The sequence below is a fragment of the Passer montanus genome, unplaced genomic scaffold, assembly GCF_014805655.1.
Source record: "Passer montanus isolate IOZ18808 unplaced genomic scaffold, ASM1480565v1 scaffold7, whole genome shotgun sequence".
Lineage (NCBI taxonomy): Eukaryota > Metazoa > Chordata > Aves > Passeriformes > Passeridae > Passer > Passer montanus.
In genome coordinates this window covers 6,704,349-6,722,833 of record NW_024372147.1, presented here as the reverse complement: position 1 = coordinate 6,722,833, position 18,485 = coordinate 6,704,349, and the positions used below count along the sequence as shown (strand labels likewise).

Here is an 18,485-nt window from a genome sequence, read left to right as displayed (position 1 = left end):
TTTTTCCTTGGTAATATGTCAGAAAGGTCTGATTAGCATTCATAGTATGTTATGTTAGGTTATGGTAAACTATGCTTTTAAATGCCATATTCAAGTCTCTTAATAGTAGTTGCTAAACTTTGAAATAAATTCAGAAATTGTCAGAACCTTGTCATACAGTTTTTAGGAGACACCATGGGAATAGAAAGGCAGGTGATAAGCTGTAGAAAAATTCCACGTTAAACATAGTGTGTACTCCTTCTGACAAACTGAAGTAACGAGTGCACAGGAAGTTAATAATTTAAGATGGCAAGACAAAATGCATGGTTTTTCTTATCTGCTCTAGTACTGATCACATCCTACCTGTGCAGTTTCAACTAAACTTCATTTCTGTGTGTACTTCAAAACTTAATGCACAAAATGATTCTTGCACACTCTTCATGTTTTTAATATCTTGAGCCCTTCTGTAAAGAGAACTTTGAGTCTGATTCCTGTGCTTCATCTGATATGCCTGCCTAGATTACTGAACTTCCCTTCTCTCTGCTCTTTGTTGCTCTGCTTTTTGCTCTTTGCTGTCTCTTGGGTGCCGCATTTGTCCTTGGCTATCACGGTGTGGGGTGCAGACTTATGGTGTGAAGCCTTGGATGCACGTGTGCATTATTTCTGCCCTTGAATGTTACTCCTGCAGGTAATTCACCCATTTATTGATGGGGTATTGGAACTTCTGCTCAAGGCAGGGATACTAACTTTATTGAAAATCTGACAGAGAGAAAATAAGCACCTAAGAATGTCAGAACTTAATTTTCTATATAAAAAGTTTTTCATATAGTAGCCAAATGTATTAATTGATGGCTGCACAAATTCTTAATTCTTTTTAACATAGTTGTTATTTGTTGGTAAAATAAATATGTGTGGTAGATGAATTGTCTCTGTCACCCAAATTTTATGGAGCTTCCTAACACCTTTCATGCTCAATAACTTACTTTGACCTTTTTTCTTGCAGTAATGAGAGCTAATAGGTACTCTGAAGTATATGAACAATTCAGTTTAACATGTTGCTGAGAAATCTATCTATATATTATTTTTGACTTTTTGCACATGCAGCAGCACTTCAGATAAAAAAATAAAAGAGAAAGGAGACTTTCTGTATTTTTTCATGTGACAAACTTCTTTGATTACCGTAAACTCGGTTTTTTAGTGAGTTACAGCTAGCAAGTTTAACTGATATAGCAGAGGAACAGACTTTTTAAAAAATGTTTGTAGTTTTACTTTTTTTTTCTGTTACAATTTATAGTTTGGCATGCAGTGAAAAAATTTAGCACAGTTTATAGTACAGGTTTTTTCCAGGACTGTATTCACTTCTTAGAAGCTTGCTTAATTATGGCTGTGCTTGTCTAAATTTCTTTTGTTAATGCTTTGAGAATTTAGCTTACCCAGCAGTTAAATATTTCATGCTAATTTAATAGAAAAGGAATGAGAGCAGATACAATGCATTAAAAATAGTTAGTCACCATCGTGTTTCTAGGGGGATGGCTCATATTTAGTATAATTAGAAAAGTAAAAGTGTAGCTGAATTATGTCTGGTATTATTATCACTGAGTAGGCCTTTCCACAAATTAGACATTTTGGAGATCTTAATATGAACTTTGCTGGAGAGATAACACGAGAAACAAATGAATTTCAGATCCTTTTTTTTCTTATTGAAAACAAATTCAGGAAGGGAAAATGAGCTTGAAGCACGTGTTTGTGTTTCTTCCAACAGGTGATCAGTCAGACCAGGGTTACAGATCCAAGGATGAACTCTTGAGAGATGGTGAGGATAGTCTTCCTGCAACTGAAACACAAGTAGAGAAAGATATTTCTTCTAACCTTGAAGACTTAATAGGAGGTTAAGTATGCCTCTTTATGTTGGTGAAGCTTTTGGTAATAAATGTGTTTCATGCATTAAAATACCATAGATACCCTGTGCATTGAATTAATAATGTTCCAAGGCTCAGAATACGATAGATTTCATATAGTTATTTTAATTCTGTGCCCTAAATTATAGCAGTGGGATGTGTATGGGTAGAAAGAACCTTTTATTAGATTAACTTAATATACATGGAAAAAATGGACAAATGTTGGGGTACACAGTAATTTACATTCCATTTTCTTCATTTATCTGTTTGAAATCTTGACAATTTTTTTAGCTGTACCTGTTGACCTAATAAAAATTGTTACTTTTTCTTACAAACTCACCCCAGCTATAGAAGGCCTTAGGGTCATCTCCTGTCTTCTGTTCAAATTTTGCCCTTAGTTTTTCTGTATTTTGTTGTTTTCATTACCAAATTTGTTTCATATCTGGGTTATGAGATCCTGTATGTGAATTAGGGCTTTTAAAGCTCTCATTAAACAAATTGCCCTGCATGAAAATCTGTGAACTACTTATTCTGCTTTGGTTAGTTGAAGTAATCCCATGGAGAAACTGGCAAATGCTATAACCCTGTGAACAGCTAAGCACTCTCTGCATAATGCTGGCAGCTGTAACCTTTCTGGGTGTTGCTTCCAGGAAATGCTCAATACCTAGCAGGACTGATCCTTTAGTTTGTTATTACATAAGGTGACAGTTGGAGTTTATATTTTGCATACCAGTGCAAATAATTACTAAGTTAAATCTCAGCTTTATATATCTATCTATATATCTGTATGTCTATATACTAATGTTCACATTCTCTTTCTTGCAGAGATTTCTACAGAAAAATCTTATGAAAAGCAACAGCTGAGTATAGAAACTCCGAGTCCAGCTGATCCACCTGCTTGGGGTAACAGTATTGTGAAAGTTCCATCAGGCATTTTTGATAGCAGTGGAAGAAAGAGCAGTGATGGTAAGTCACTGGATGAAACAGCTTGCTAAAGTCCTGATCTTGTGCTGTAGTGTTTTGCAATCTGTTTCATGTTATGAAAAGAAACAAAACTTCTGTTCAAGGTGCAGATGCCTTGCATGATGTTTGCTTTCCACCATTATCCTGTGCAGGTAACATAGAAGGAACCTCTAGATTCTAAGGTTGAAAATCACTATTCTGTAGACTGAAATCAAGATTGTCACTGCCCTGCACTGAGAGTGTTTCAGTAATGTACGAGGAAACAAAGACAAATTGTCTCTCCAGTCTTGATTTTGTCATCTAAATCTCTCTAAATAGAGACGAGTCTGTCTCTATTCCTGCAGCTTACATTGCTAATCGATAATGCAGGAACAATGTGTGTTGTCTTTGTTCTGTACAAAATTTATTTACTTATCTCAGGATTTGTGATGAGGAAGATTTACAGATATATAAAAGCCAAATCTTGGGGATCAATTTTTTTTTCTGCCTTTGTGTCTGTCCTTTACTAAGACAAGGTAGTCCAGCTTCTGTGTAGCTTGATAGCACAGAATGGAGTTGGACTTAAGAAGTTGCTTGAAACATTTTGGCAATTATGAACACTGATGGCTAGCCAAGAAGCAGCATTGATGTGAGACTCAAACATCCTCCAGCATGTGGATATGGTACAACAGGTCTTCTCTTGAGGTTCTAATATAGTAGAATTTCCATACTTATGATGAAGATTTTAACTTTGCTAACACAGCTATCTAGGTAGTAAAAATTCCCAATTACCCATTGGAAATGGGAACATTTAAAAGATTAGTTTATGGCTTCCACATGCTAAACTTAGTTAGTATTTTCTAAATATACATCTGTGTCATAAATGAAATAATGCATTTGTTTTGGGCAGACACACATTATAGTATTTTTCAGAACCAGAATGAACTATGGAGTTTACTATTTAAATATTGAATGTAGCTCTTGGGGGGAAAAAACCCATAACCAACCAGAGCAAATTTTACTTAATATTGTAGTTTTCTTTAGTTCACAGATGTAGTACTTACTCTCTGGATGTTGGCACGGGGAAAGGAGGTAGAAGCCATAAACAGTTTTGATTGTAAAGAGCGGGTGGCTTTTGATCTGCAGGATGTGTTTGCAGTGAAGTAATGTGTTCATGCTAGTGTAACTTCTTAATGGATATCTTGGGACTGTAGTACTCCCAGTCTCCTCTGTGTAAGGAGATTAAGGAGATTTCATATGGTTTCAGGAAATAAACATTTTTGGTGGCTATGGACACCATATTATTAATGTTTTTTCCCTTTTAGAAACCGTTTCTAGCCCACTGTTCATAACTCAGGATTCACTTGAAGATACAGTCTTTGGTAATGTTTCTCCTAAGAAAACAAGTGAAAAAAGACAGAAGAGGCAAAAACTGTTTTCACAGAGAAGCTGCAGTTTCAGCAGTGAAAGCAGAGCTGGAATGCTGCTGAAAAAAGGCAGCTTGGACTTGCATTCTAAAGAAATAGCAATAATGATGGGAGCAGATGCCAAGATCCTAACAGCAGCTTTATCTGGGGCCAAAACTCCACCTTCTCATATGAATAAATCGCACAGTTTTGAAAATATCACTGACCAGCAGGTTTCTGACATAAGTGGCACTTGGAGAGGTGTAACTGAAAGTGATTGGGACCTAGAACATAGGTCTTCACCAGTACTGGAAGAACCTGGGGAAGGGCAGGAAGATCTTGAGAATGGAAGTGATGGAAATATGACCTCAGTGGAAGACATGAATCTTGAACAGTCAGATCAGTCTAAAAACCAGAAACCAGAACCCAAAGATGCAACTGCTAAAAGAAATAGCTTTTATGGAGTGGTTAAGCCTGTTGAAAGGGAAGATGTTGAAGTAGGCTTGGACCCTCTGTCTTTGCTAGCTACTGACAGCACACAAAAAGGTTATCCAGAACCTGGGGAAAAGCTGATGTCACCAGTTGCAGCACGTAATTTGGCAGATGAAATAGAGAGCTATATGAATTTGAAGAACCCATTGGGTAGTAAGTTTCCCAGCATGGAACTGCACAAGCCAGATAAGGAAGCAGATACTTCTGGTACACTTGGTCACTCCCAAGAAAGAAGGTCAAGCCTGCCTTTGGATCCCATCCTGCCATCCTCCAAGTGTTATGAAAATCGAAGAAGTCCTTCTGTCTCCAGATCCAAAACGTTTGCTGTACGATCAAAGCAACAAACTCACCCACAAGTTCAAAAGGAGCGGTCTTCATCTTTGACAGGACTGGGTCGCTCTTCCCCACATGGCTCATTGGGAACTGTTGTAACAACTTTATCCAATCTGAAGTTAGACAATATACTGTCTGGACCAAAAATTGATGTTTTGAAATCAGGCATGAAGCAGGCTGCCAATGTGGCCAGTAAGATGTGGGGAGTGGTAACATCAGCATATAGTTACTCAGATGATGAGGTAAGTGTTTTTCAGTATGAAAAATTTGGAGACAAAAAGTTAGAGGGCTAACTTCTGCTTCTCTAGGTGGTGTTTTTTATTAAATATTGACTTTTATTAGCTAATAAAAATTACACTTTATCTATGGTGTTTTCCTTGCCATTAAAAAAACCCTGCTTTTCAGACAAAAGGAAAGGCTGTTTGTTCTCAACAAAAACCTCCCATTTGTTTATTAGTCTTTCTTTTTATATGTAAAGAAACTGAACTAAGAAACCCTGGTACGTACACATTTATGTCACCTTAAATGATGCCCTGTCTAACTTTAAAAACCTAGGTTGTGAAATTAAATTACAAACCCAGGAAGTCAGGTTGGTGAGGGTCAAAGTTGAAAGTAATAATGTACAACCTAAGATCTAGTAAATTTACTTATCAGGAATTTGGAAACTAAATGTTATGGTTCTTCTGTGACTAACAGAGTGTTTTTCAGACTAAAACTTCTCACATACTATAACAAGAATGAAAGAGGATATAGAGGGATGAATATTGTAACTTCCTCTTTTTTTGTGATGTCTTGTTCTTGTGCCTTCAAGTTATATGTCTACATCATTTTTCCTGTTTCTTCTGTAATGGATAAATTTATATCATTATTGTTTTGTCACTCAGTTTGTCAGTTTTTCAATATCCTCTTGCTTTGTCCAGTATCTGCACTTTTAGAGGCTACATAGATTTATCTTATAGCTGATAATTTTTTTACAAAAGGATTTATCTTAATCTGCTAGTTTAATTATTTGCTCTTTAGGATAAAAATGGAAGTCAAATAATAGATGTGGAGGTACTCAAAAATGCTACTTTTTCTTCTTGCATTAAAGGAAGAAAGACATGGACCAGACTATAACTTCCCTGTGGGCTTCGAAGACAGTATTTTAGGAGATAATCTGTCATCAAGAATTGGAGTCTCAGGCCTACTTACAAATGAACTTGCACAAAGCACTACTAGTCTTGGTAGTAGCAGCAGTGGTGGAGATGTAGGAAGACAGCATTACAGTGCAGGTGAGATGATTTGTTTTTTTTGTTTCCTCCTGATAACTTGATTATAATACAACAAGCAGGGAAAACTGTTGTTTGTGAAATCACTCAAAAACATGGAAGCTATGATAATGTGAAACCATTTCAAGCCCTTAAGAATATTACAAGCAGATTTTTACTTCCATTCTAGACTCTTCCCTTGCAGTAGCAAGTAGCTACTGCTTTTCTCTTTGTTGAATATATAAAAAGCTGATACAATATGCAGGAGTTTAACCATAAAAATACTTACTGTATATGTGATAGGAAGATTGCTAACTAGTTATAGCAAGAAGCATCTGCTCATTCATGTAAACTCATAGGACCCTTGGAAGTGTTAATAGTGAAACACAGAAAAGCTGAGCAGTTTGACAACTGCAAATAATTACATAACTAACAGAGACAGATCATTTGAGGGAGGAAAGAAGCGAACAAACCAAAACCAAATCAACAGAACAACCCTGTAGTTCCATGTGCACAAAAAACCTAAAGCAATACAACACTAAGATATCCATCTTTACCGTGGAATAGGAAGTGTTGGATACATACTTGATTTGAACTTAGGTAGGTAAATAGTTGACGACTACGAGCCGTTTCCTGTTGCAAACTTTCCTTCCCTCCTCCCTGCCAGATGTAAAACTGGAATGAATAAAGCTAGTAATTTTCAGTTCAGATTTAATTCAGTTAGATTTTATTATTATTTTGAGAAAAAAGATGTGTTTCTGAACCTGCTGTGGGGTTGGTTTAGGTCTCTTTGCAATACAATTACTTCAGTGATGCAAATTGTACAGCTATCTGCTTTGCAGAGAGAGAGAAATATCAAGAGAGAAAGAACTGTCTTGCATAGTGGAGATAAAATGCCCCTATATCGCAAAATCTTGACAAGATATCTTCTGGTTCCATTTAGTTAGGAGGATTATAAGAGCTAACTATAAAGAGTGGCAGCCAACAGGGCATGCAAAATTTGTTCACAAACATAAGCTTGAGCTGAAAAAACAGGAGCCTCCTTTATGATGACAGGATACTGGTGGTGATTTTTTTTAATAGAGAAATTTGGTCTAGTGAAAAATAATTCTGATAATTTTGCCTTCTAGGAGTGATTCCATCCATTTCCTTTTGGTGAATATATTCCAACTCTTTTTCCCCTTTTCCTGGACAAGACTCATAATCATAAAATCTAGCATTACCAAAGAAAAAATATTTTGTTTAGTGCAGTGTTAATCAGGGAAAATCTAAGCGCAGTAATGACATTTTTGGTATCATACGCTTCACCTGGTGCTGTCCGTATATAGCTATTTACATATGGATTTATTATTCAAGAAATCATGACTTGTCAACTTTTTAGAGTTGGTCAGTATACATTGAGCAATCTTACTGCTCTCTACCAGTCTATTTTTTGTGCTTTCCTTTTATTAATCTGTGATATATTGTGTTAGGAAAGTAACCTTGAAATGTTAATAATGAACATTATATCTATCTATATTGTAATTGTAATGTCAGAGAGATACTCATATATTTGGAGATCTTTTGGTACAATTTTCTTGTCTTGGTTGAACAGAAGATATTTTCTTTGGGAATGGATTAATTATTCTTTGCTGGAATACAAAACTCAAATGACTTTTTTTCTACAGGTGAAGTTTTGTTCCCAAAAAGTATGAAAGTTCTAGATTCTGAGAAATCAGAGCACAGCTCTTCACATAATACTAGTTTATCCAGCATTTTCCAGAACTATGCAATGGAGGTAAGATTAATAAACTCATAGATGAAAGCTATAATTAGTCAATAGTACTGTACGCATTAATTACCTGCTTCATTGCATTGCGGTTGGTTTTTTTGAAACAATTTTTTCCTTGTTTCTACTGCAGAGATGCTTAATGCTTGTAGCTTGGAGTGCAACAGCAGCTTTAAAAAAGAAGAGTGTCTTAAACACTTTTATGTATCCATCATATATATAGAGAAAAAGTTGTTGAAGGAAGGGCCAAAACTTGAAGTGAAAGAGAAGTTAGAGATGAAACAGGAGCTTTTGTGGGGTCTTAGATTTTATTTTCCTTAGGAAAATTGTGTTGTTAGTAAATAATTGTGATGAGTTGATCGCGGCCAGCACCAAGGCCTTCACACAGGTATTTGCTTATTCCCCTTTAAATGGGAAGGAAAAAAGCTTGAGAGTTGAGATAAAGACAATTTAATACATTAATTCTGGAGGGAAAAAATAAAAAAGAGGGAAACACAACCAAAAGAAATAGTAATGCAGAGATCAGTCAGCACCCTGATACCTCAGGGAAGGGCTACCTTGGAAAAAACAGAGTTTTATCTCTGAAATTGATGTTACACATGTCATTTGATCAGCTGAGGCCAGCTGTCCTGGCTGTGTGCTGTCACAGCCTGCTGGCTGAGTTGTGCACATAATGAAAAAAGTCCATGATGATGTATAAAGTCCATGATGATGTGCAGCAATAACTAAAATATTGGAGTGTTATCAATTACCATGGATCTGGTTACCGGACCGAAACACAGGACTGTAAAGAATACTAACAAGAAAATTAACTCTATCCCAGCCAAACCAAATTAAATAATGTTTTAGTATAGTTCTGTGTTTCAGAGAACTACCTGTAGATGCTTTCAGATTTCAGATACATAGGCAATGGTCACTGCATTTGCTTTGGTTGCTTTTTTCTTGAGCTGCAGTGTTATTTTGCTAGATCCTATGTAATTTTCATTTATGTTTGGTGCTCTGGACATCTGGGCTTGTCAAGCTTCTGTGCTGCATTATATAAAGGGTATAGCATAGTAAAAATGGTATTATAATGAATATCTATTAGCTCTAAAATTTATTAGACACTGTGTTTGATGCTGTTTTTTGGGGGTTTTTCACCCATCTGACTGAAACAATGAAGTAAGAGAATAGAGTAAGGTATAATCCATTCTTCAGTTAGTTATTTTATCATTTTCTCCAGTTCTCTATGTAACTTAGTGGTGAGACTTCTCTTAGGTAAAGACACAGCATTCTGATTTTCCACTTGTACTGGGTTTGCATGGCAAGGATTGGGTAGCAGAAGAGCTACCAGAACTTTCCCCCATGTCCGACAGAGCAAGTGCCAGCCAGCTCCAGGTTGGACCTTCACTGGCCAAAGCTGAGCCCATTGGTGACAGTGGCAGCAATGCTGGGATAGTGTATTTGAGAAAGGAAAAAAATGCTGTGCAACAGCAGCTGCAGGAGAGGAGTGAAAACACGTGAGGGAAAATCCCTCTGCAGATACCCAGGTCAGTGCAGAAGGAGGGACAGGAGGTGCTGCAGGCACCGGAGCAGATTGCCCTGCAGCCCGTGGTGCAGACCACCGTGAGACAGCTGTGCCCCTGCAGCCGTCCGCAAAGCTATCCCTACAGACAGGAGCCAGTGCTCCCGGCAGGACCTTGACCTCGTGGGGAGAGGAGCCCAGGCTGGAACATGTTTTCTGGCAGGATTTGTGACCCTGAAGGAGATCCATGCTGGAGCAGCTGGTAAAGAACTGAAGCCCAGAGATGTTTGTGTTAGTACTATGTCCTGAGGGAGGAACCCCACGCAGGGGAACAGTGTGAGGAGGGAGTAGTGTCAGAAGAACATGGGATGAATTGACCACAATCCCCTTTTCCCATTTCCATGTGCCATTTCAGGGAATAAGGTGGAGAAATCAGAAATTAAATGAAGCCTGGGAAGAAGGGAGGGGTAGGGGGAACATGTTTTAAAATTTGAGGTAATTTCTTATTAACTTCCTTGAACTTTTAATTGGTAGAAAATGAAATTAATTTCCTCTAGTGGAGTTTCTTTTGCCTGTGACAGTAATTGCTGAGTAATCTCCTTGTCCTTATTGTGACTCACAAGCCTTTTGTCATATTTTTCTTCCCCTGTTCACTTGAACAAGGAGATTGCTAGAGTGGCTTTGGTGAGCACCTGGCATCCAGCCAGGGTCGACACACCATAGTATTATAAAGGTTTCTTCTGTGTTTGATTGGTTTTGTGGGAATGCTTTGCTCTTTTGGATAAGTAGACATGCATTTACTTATACAATTCAAAGCAATTTGTATATGCTGAAGTCTTCATAGAAGCAAGCAATTGCAAATGCTAAATTAGTAGCCTTTTGGGGTAATGATTTTTCCATGTCAGAAATAAATTAATTATATCTTCATTTCATAGGTAAAAATTAATGTGGATAAGATAATTCTGAATAGGGTGAGAAAGAAGTGGTGAACTCATTTCTCCCCACTAGCCTTCTGGTACCTGTTAAACTTCTATGGGTACTAAGCTTATAAAAAACAATTGTAAAAGAGCCCTGATAATATTAATTCTTTGCTGTTCTAGGTCTTGATGTCAAGTTGCTCTCAATGTAGAACTTGTGATGCTTTAGTTTATGATGAAGAAATCATGGCTGGGTGGACAGCAGATGACTCGAACCTGAACACTACCTGCCCTTTCTGTAAAAGTACCTTCCTACCTTTGCTTAATGTTGAATTTAAAGACCTTCGTGGCTCTGCAAGGTCAGTGCATTTTATAGATACTCCATTTCTGCCTCTGTACCTGTGTGTGGTTATATTTTGCACAAGAGGATCTTTGATATCTTTCCCTGTATAGATATTAGCAAGAATGTTACTGCCTATTCAATGGTTGTGATTGCACTGAAGGAAATTATAAGTTGTGTAAACAATTCAGTTGCATTTTAAAACAGCCAGAACCCAAAGAACTAGTTGCCTTTTTATAATGTTTTTGTTTCATAGTTTCTTTTTAAGCGTAACTGTATGGAAAGCGTAAATCAGTTTTCATTTTGTTTTGTTAAGACAAAGCCTATGGACTTCAAACTTTATAAAAACATAGGAAGAGGTTTTTAAATCTGTCAGCAAAGAATTTTTCCCAGACCAAATTTGTTATCAGCATTTAGTTCCCGATGCTCCACCTTATTGTTTCTGCAGTTTGAGCTTCTCTGCTTGCTGTGTTTAACCTCTATTAATTGCACTGTGGAAAATGGAACTTAAAATTAAGTTCCAGTTCTCACTGTAGTGGTTATTGCTGTGAAGCAAAGGTTCCACTAGTTCTCTAATGCAGAAATTTAACATCTGTATTAAGTGTAGAGTGTGTACTTCAGAGAATTAGTAAAGCAAGACACACTTGTGTTGTCATGTGCTTGTAATGGTGTATAATCATGTAGTCTGTAATGTCACATTACAATAGCAACCATTTTAAGTGATGTGTCACCTATTAATACACCGTTGCTGATTTGAAGCCATGACAAACAAAGTACACTTGTAATGATTTATGTCTAGTGTAGGATGCCTTCCTTTGCAGATCAAATCTCTCTATGTGTTCATTTACTCTGACTGTATAAGTTCCAGGGGTGAGAACAGGATGAAATTTATGGCCTGTTGTCAAGCTTTTTAATGTTGTGTTTCCTTCTTTTGCTACTTCTGAAAAGTAAATGTAGAAAATAATAACTTTATGATTTTATGCTTATATCTTTACCTTTGTATTTTTCTCCCTCCCATTCATATTGTAACTTCAGCTTTTTCCTGAAGCAAAGTACCTCAGGAGATAGTTTACAGAGTGGCACCCTTCCATTAACCACAGATCCTCTGGAGCAGAAACCATTGTCCACTCCAGCTGTTGCTGACTTAATCAGTTTTTCAGATCACCTCCAGTCCAGCCACACCATAGCTGAAGAAACCAGCTCTGCAGCTGAGCAGGGGTAGGTAAAACAGGACTGTTAGTTCTGTCAAAAATGCATCAGTATATGGCAAAAATGCATACTTATAAGGGTAAGGTCGGCTTTTATACCAAATGATTGTAATGATTATCCTCAGTTGTAATGATTATCCTCAGTTGTTTCTTGAGGATAATCACTTTCCTTTCTCACTTTCTGTAGCCATGATATCTTATGAAAAATCCTCTGCTAGGATTTTTCCCGTCCTGAGGAGCTGAGAGCCTCAGGAAAGAAATGTAAACAATAACTCTCTGCTGCTGTGGAATGCCACAGGTGCATCTGTCATTGGTCCATGTGGATTGTTTTCAATCAGTGACCAATCACAGCCACCTGTGCCAAGGCTGTGAGCAGTCACAGGATTTTGTTATTCATTCCTATTCTATTCTTGTCTTGGTAGCCTTCTGATCCTTTTCTCTCTGTGTTCTTTTAGTTTAGTTTTAATGTAGTATTTTAGTATAATATATAACATAATAAATCAGCCTTCTGATGAAAATGGAGTCAAGCCTTGTGTCCTCACACGTGGGGTCCCAGCTTAGACAAGAACTTTCTGCATGTTTTAAGTATGCTTTTATCAGTTTGAAGTAAACTCATTCCACCAAGTGAGTAGGTTCTAGAGACACAGCTATAGAAATGAATCTTCATGTCCATCTGCTATTGATGAATAGGTAAAACCTTTACTCAGTGTGGTTAAAATCCAATCACTGTTTAAATTCACACAGAAATTCAAGCATTGCTTCTTCTTTCCTTGTATGTGTGATATAACAATAAGGCCACTGCACTATGGAAAAAAATAAGTCCATTTGCTGGAACACTTTGATTGAGAGAAAGTTCTGGGAGCACTCAAGACTTGTGCTGAGCTTGTGTTCTATGAGAAACCTGTGTAAAAATGAAATTCTGAAAAACAATATTGCTTTTGAAACAGTTTGAGGAAAAAAAGCATTAAGGGGAAGGTGTCATGTTGGATGGGGGAAGAACTAAAATAATGCTATGAATTGTGACCTGTTTGCTGGGATGGTGACATTTTCTTGTAATTGTTTGGGGTTTTTTTAATCATCATTCAATTTGAAATTCTGGACTATTAGTGCCTCAGAGTGATGACCTAATGCCTGTGTCAGACAACTAAAACTTTAATCAGTGCAGCAGTAGTTAGTCTTAATACACTAAACATTAAAGGTGGTACTGCTCATGTTAACATCTTTATTTTGTGACAATGTATTTTTAACTAAAATAAAATTTAGAACCAAAAGTCACTGCTAAATAATCTCTTCACTCTCTACAAATTATCTGGAAGTAGACACTTTTCTGTTTCACTTTGTTTGTATTTCTTTACTGTAGTTAAAGCTGTAACTTTATCCATGATAATTATAAGGAGCACAGAACAAATATTCCCAGATCTACAAATGTCTTGATTGCGTGCATTAAATCTGACAAGCCTGACTTTACTTAAATTAGCTTGGTGGATGAGTTTGACACAATTTTTTTATCATTACTTCAACATGCAATTTTTAAATTGCTTTCTGCTCTACTGTTGTTCTGTTTATGACACTTAGAACATCCATGGAAAAGGAAGTAAAGGTGAGTGTAGTCAAAAGGAAATAATCTTCATAGACTGGCAGAACTGTGGATTGCTGTTTTTTTAAACAAGGTAAAGCTGTACAAGAGCAGTGGTTTCTGTACAGAACTGCAGTGCTTTCAGATTCATATATTAAGTTATACTAGCTGCTTTTCTGAAGGGAGGTTTATACTGGTCCGAGGTGCATTTTGTTCTGTGTTGCCTAAACAATGGAGCTAAATGCAGAAAATTGGTTTGGGATCTTCACTTGGCAGCCTTCCTCTGCTTCCTTCCTTGTTGGGGTTTGTTTTGGGGGGGGGGGCACCCTGGTGTGTCCCCGGAGGGCCCCCTAGGCTGTGAGTTGGCTGGCAGCAGCAGGCAGGCAAGGAGACTCCACACAGCTTCTAAGGGTGCTGATTAGATGAGAGTTTATGGTCCCATCCCTGGGAACAGCGTGGTTTCTGAGGGAAAAGTGGAAAGGGGGAGGGAGGGGGAGAGGGCCTAGGGGATGGAAGGGCCAAGAGGGGAGGAAGGCTAAGATGGTGGAAAAAGCTAAGAGAGCGGCTGGTCTCGCTCGCACGGTTTAAGGAGGAGATTGAAAGTGGCCATGGAATCAGACTTGTGCCAATGGGATTACAGACACACGATGGTTCAGGGCAGGACCACAGGCTTGGGATATACTCTACATTTTGGAAGGGTGAGACAGAGCATGCCATTTAAATAAAATGCAATACTGCACTTCCTGTTGCCATAGAAATGTTGAAATATTAACATATATTCTTGTAAAATTCACACAGTGATTTGGCAGAAGAACAGACTACAGATCCCACCACCATGAAGACACATGCCAATAATCCACCAAAAAGGGGTGTGTCCTTGACTCGGAGCCACAGTGTGGGAGGTCCACTGCAAAACATTGATCTCTCCCAGAGACCATCTCATGGCATTTCAACAGTTAGTCTTCCAAATAGTTTGCAGGAAGCTGTGGTAAGTCTAGAAGCTGCATATTCAGTTAATAGAAAAATATTGAAGACAATGAATTTTATAATATTCCACTGGTAGCATTCCTGTCCATTTGCAGAATGGGAATGGCCAAGCATATTTTCACCTTCTTATAACTGAAAAAAAATCTTAGTTCAGTTAATCTAAAATTGCTTTTCCAATACTTTGTCAAACAAACAGTTCTACTTGATTTGACATGTTCTCTCTAACAGAATGAAGCTAGTCTTTGTCTTTCTAAAACTGGAAGTTCAGTAGTAAAGCAACGCCAACAGCTGACTAAACACAATTGCAAGATGGAAAGTTTGTTTCGTTTCTGTGCATTTACTTACACTCCTGCAGTATATTCTATTAGGCTTACCTGTGGAGTGGATGGGAGAAGGTGAGAGGCAGTATTGAGACTCTTACCTTTCTTGTGAAAAAAAGTGTTTCTCACCTCTCTTGGTACTTGTTATTTTCCAGAGGCTGCCTTAACATGTGAAGTAATGATTCAGTTCAGCTCATATAATTACTGACATTTCTCTTCACTTTCCACTGCTGCAGGCTGGGTACTGGCTACCAGCTTAAATAGCTTAAAACTGCACCATCAGGAATAAGTTCTAACAAATCAGCATTTTTTTTCTTGTTCACATAATAGAAAAAGCATAGGTGATTGATCTTTAAGAAATCTCTAACACTCAAAACTGGTGATGCTGTTAAAGTTATTGTGTGTTCAGTAGCTCCAGAGCTTCTTCCAAGTGTCAAAAGAAACTTTGCAATGGAGGTTTCCAGGGCAAGTAATCCTGAGAAGTATTTCTGGAAGAAAAATCTTCTTTGATTTAGTAAAAAAATCAAAATCAAAAACAAACAAAAAACTCTCAACAACAAACAAAAAACCATCCCAAAACGAAACCAAAAAACCAAAACAATTATTTTTTTGTGCATGTTTTATTATTAGGATCCTTTAATAAAACAGCGGAACCCTGCCCCTGTATCTGTACCCTATTTGAGCCCTTTGGTACTGCATAAGGAGCTTGAATCACTCCTGGAAAATGAGGGAGAGCAAGTAATTCATACATCCAAATTCATCAATCAACACCCCATAATCTTCTGGAACCTAGTCTGGTATTTTCAGCGGTTGGATCTGCCCAGCAACTTGCCTGGACTCATTCTGACATCTGAGCACTGCAATGACGGAGTGCAGGTAAATGGCATCCTTGTGTTAGATCGGCAGGTATTACAGTGAGCAAAGCTGGAGGGCTTGGTTCAAAACAACTGCCTAAATAATTCCTGAACAGCTGAATATAAGTTCTTATCATACAAGTAGATAGCTTTGTTTCCCACAAGGATTCTTGAAGAAGATGTGTGAAAACAGTCTTCAAATTCTAGTCAAGATGGTCCCTACTGAAAAGCCAGTGAGTAAGATTCATTGAAGAACAGGAAACAAGATGTGTCTGCAAAGAACTCAAAAACTGTAATATATTACAATACACAGAGTGAGTTACACACTTGAGTTTATAATCCTTAAATTTACTGCACAATATTTGTTGTTCTCTTCCAATAATAGGTTTTGCTATTCAGACTCCACCGAGTTTCATTACTACATGACTAGAACAAAAGAATGTAGAACAGATCTATCTTTTAAGTATTTTGCCTTTCTGATTTAAAGGAGTGGATAGAAACCTATATAATTTTTATGTGTAGGTACAGTTGAAATTAAATATGTATTTGTACCTGATGCATGCCAAAAAAGTAGTATTTTCCTATATACTTATACACACTTCAACTTTAAATTCTTTCCCTCCATTTCCAAAAAACACCCACCTAGAACTGAGAAAAATTTTCCGAGAAATGAAGTTGAAGACAATAGTAATGAAATCTAAAGCATCCTGGAAAACTACAGTGCATTAACAGGGAAAACAGCAAGATGGGACATAATAGAATGTAATTATTATTTAAATAGACACATTAAGTGATAAGTTTTTCTTGTCTGGTAATTCTTATTTTATTAGTGTTTCCAGAGGCACTTAATTTTATAAAATAATTACATAAGTGTTGTTTTGACCACCATATGTTTTAAAGGAAATAAATAGTTCATATTTGTATAGATATGAAGCTTCTTTCTGCTTTTTGGGATGGCCAATACGTAGACATGAATACCAAAATGTTCATCAGGTCAGAACATATTGCAATATGGTGTGATTAGTAGTACAGGTCCAGTACTATGTCTGGTGCACAAAAGATATTTCCAGATACATACTCAAAAATATTTTCTTCTGTAGAAAACGAAAAACATTAGAATAAACTATAAAGGATAATTAAATGCTGCAGTACTTGTGACTGCTCTGGTAGAATGCAGTTTACTGTAGAGCATAACATCTACTCCTGTTTGTTAGATTCAAGTTAAATAAAGTGAACTTCTTTGTTCACAAAAATAGTAAAAGAGCAGGAGTTTTAAAAAATGTAACAATGTACTGGTGTTTTTAAAACTTATTCCCTTTCCTTGTGTGTTTTAGCTTCCTTTGACATCTCTTGCTCAAGATAGCAAGCTAGTATACATCCATCTTCTGTGGGACAATATCAACCTCCACCAAGAGCCAGGGGAGCCCCTCTATATATCTTGGAGAAATCTCAGTAAGTAGAACAAATGCTACAGAAAACAGAGGGAGAAGAGACTATGAAAATAAACTGTTGGTTTATAGTAGCTGAGGCATACACAGCCCATCAATTTGCAGTATTTTTTTAGTATCTGAAGCATCTGCAGTCCCTTCACATAGTACTTCACATAGTCTGGGTATCAAATCAGTTGTGAAAATAAGTTTGATCTGCTCATCACATGTCATACACTTACAAGATGCTCTAGACATGGTGCTAAATAACCCTCGCTTGATTTGAATGCGCTAAGTTTCACTTCAGTTTCACTGCATTATCTGGTAATAGCTATGCAGGCGTGTACAAGAAGGCTCTGTTACAAAAAAGTATCTTTTGTAACATCATCAGGCCCTTTAATAGGTACATTTGGCACCCCTCCTGACTGTCAAAAAGTAAGATCGAAGAAAGCCTTGACTAGCATAAAAACAGGCAGACTGGTTATAAGAACTTAAGGACTTCCTTACTTCTGATCATCAGAAAACCTTCTAATTCCATGTTTTTATTTTTAAAAATTATGCTAAGAACTGTGTCAGGTGCTAATTTTGGTTCTAAGGAATTAAAAGGCATTTGTTGAAAAATGTCTTTAAAATAAAGAGGCTGATCAAAAAATTACAGTCAAGAGCACAGAACAACATGTGTTATTTCCCTCAGATTCTACAAAGCATATTGATGTAACCACAGTAGATGAAAAGCATCCCCAAATCATCTAGCCATGAATGAAGATGCATAAATATATATATATTTATGTAAACAAAGGAGCAAAGGGCCTGTTTTAGATGAGGAAGAAAAATAGACAGGCCATATAGCAGTGTCAGAAAATATTCTGAAAACACAAAATTACGTTTTGTAAAGCATCATATGTGCCAATTTGATGAAAACATAATGTCAGTGGGGTCAAGATTACTAGGCTTGGTCTGCAATTCATTTACACACCATGTACTCACTGCCTAATCTGTAAACTTACTTCTTTGTCAGTACATGGACTTACTATTCCCTCATGAGTCGCTGTCTTTCAGAAAATAATAGTTCAGTGTTATTCTGAGCATGGCATTTTAAGTGACAAATCATGATGGTAAATGTCTTGGTCATTTTCTTTCCTGTTTGATTCAACTGTGCGTTATCTATTTCAATATGTATCCCAAAATTATCAGTTAATTATAGGTGGCTTTTAAGAAAGGCTTTGATAAGAAAAGTTTCTTTGCTAAGAAAAGTGACACTTACTATTTTTTTCTTACCCCTTGTGT

General features: G+C 37.1%; 1 protein-coding gene across 2 annotated transcripts in view; it reads left to right on the top strand.

Moving 5' to 3' along the window:
* DENND4C (DENN domain containing 4C) overlaps nucleotides 1-18,485 on the top strand; it is a 73,097-nt gene that overhangs the window by 47,513 nt on the left and 7,099 nt on the right. For both annotated transcript variants that reach the window (XM_039729660.1, XM_039729659.1), the window contains 10 exons: nucleotides 1,742-1,867; nucleotides 2,703-2,843; nucleotides 4,145-5,292; nucleotides 6,141-6,321; nucleotides 7,965-8,074; nucleotides 10,670-10,845; nucleotides 11,862-12,044; nucleotides 14,409-14,598; nucleotides 15,548-15,793; nucleotides 17,106-17,223. In XM_039729660.1, the coding sequence (XP_039585594.1) occupies nucleotides 1,742-1,867; nucleotides 2,703-2,843; nucleotides 4,145-5,292; nucleotides 6,141-6,321; nucleotides 7,965-8,074; nucleotides 10,670-10,845; nucleotides 11,862-12,044; nucleotides 14,409-14,598; nucleotides 15,548-15,793; nucleotides 17,106-17,223 (2,619 nt within the window). The remainder of the gene's footprint in view (nucleotides 1-1,741; nucleotides 1,868-2,702; nucleotides 2,844-4,144; nucleotides 5,293-6,140; nucleotides 6,322-7,964; nucleotides 8,075-10,669; nucleotides 10,846-11,861; nucleotides 12,045-14,408; nucleotides 14,599-15,547; nucleotides 15,794-17,105; nucleotides 17,224-18,485) is intronic.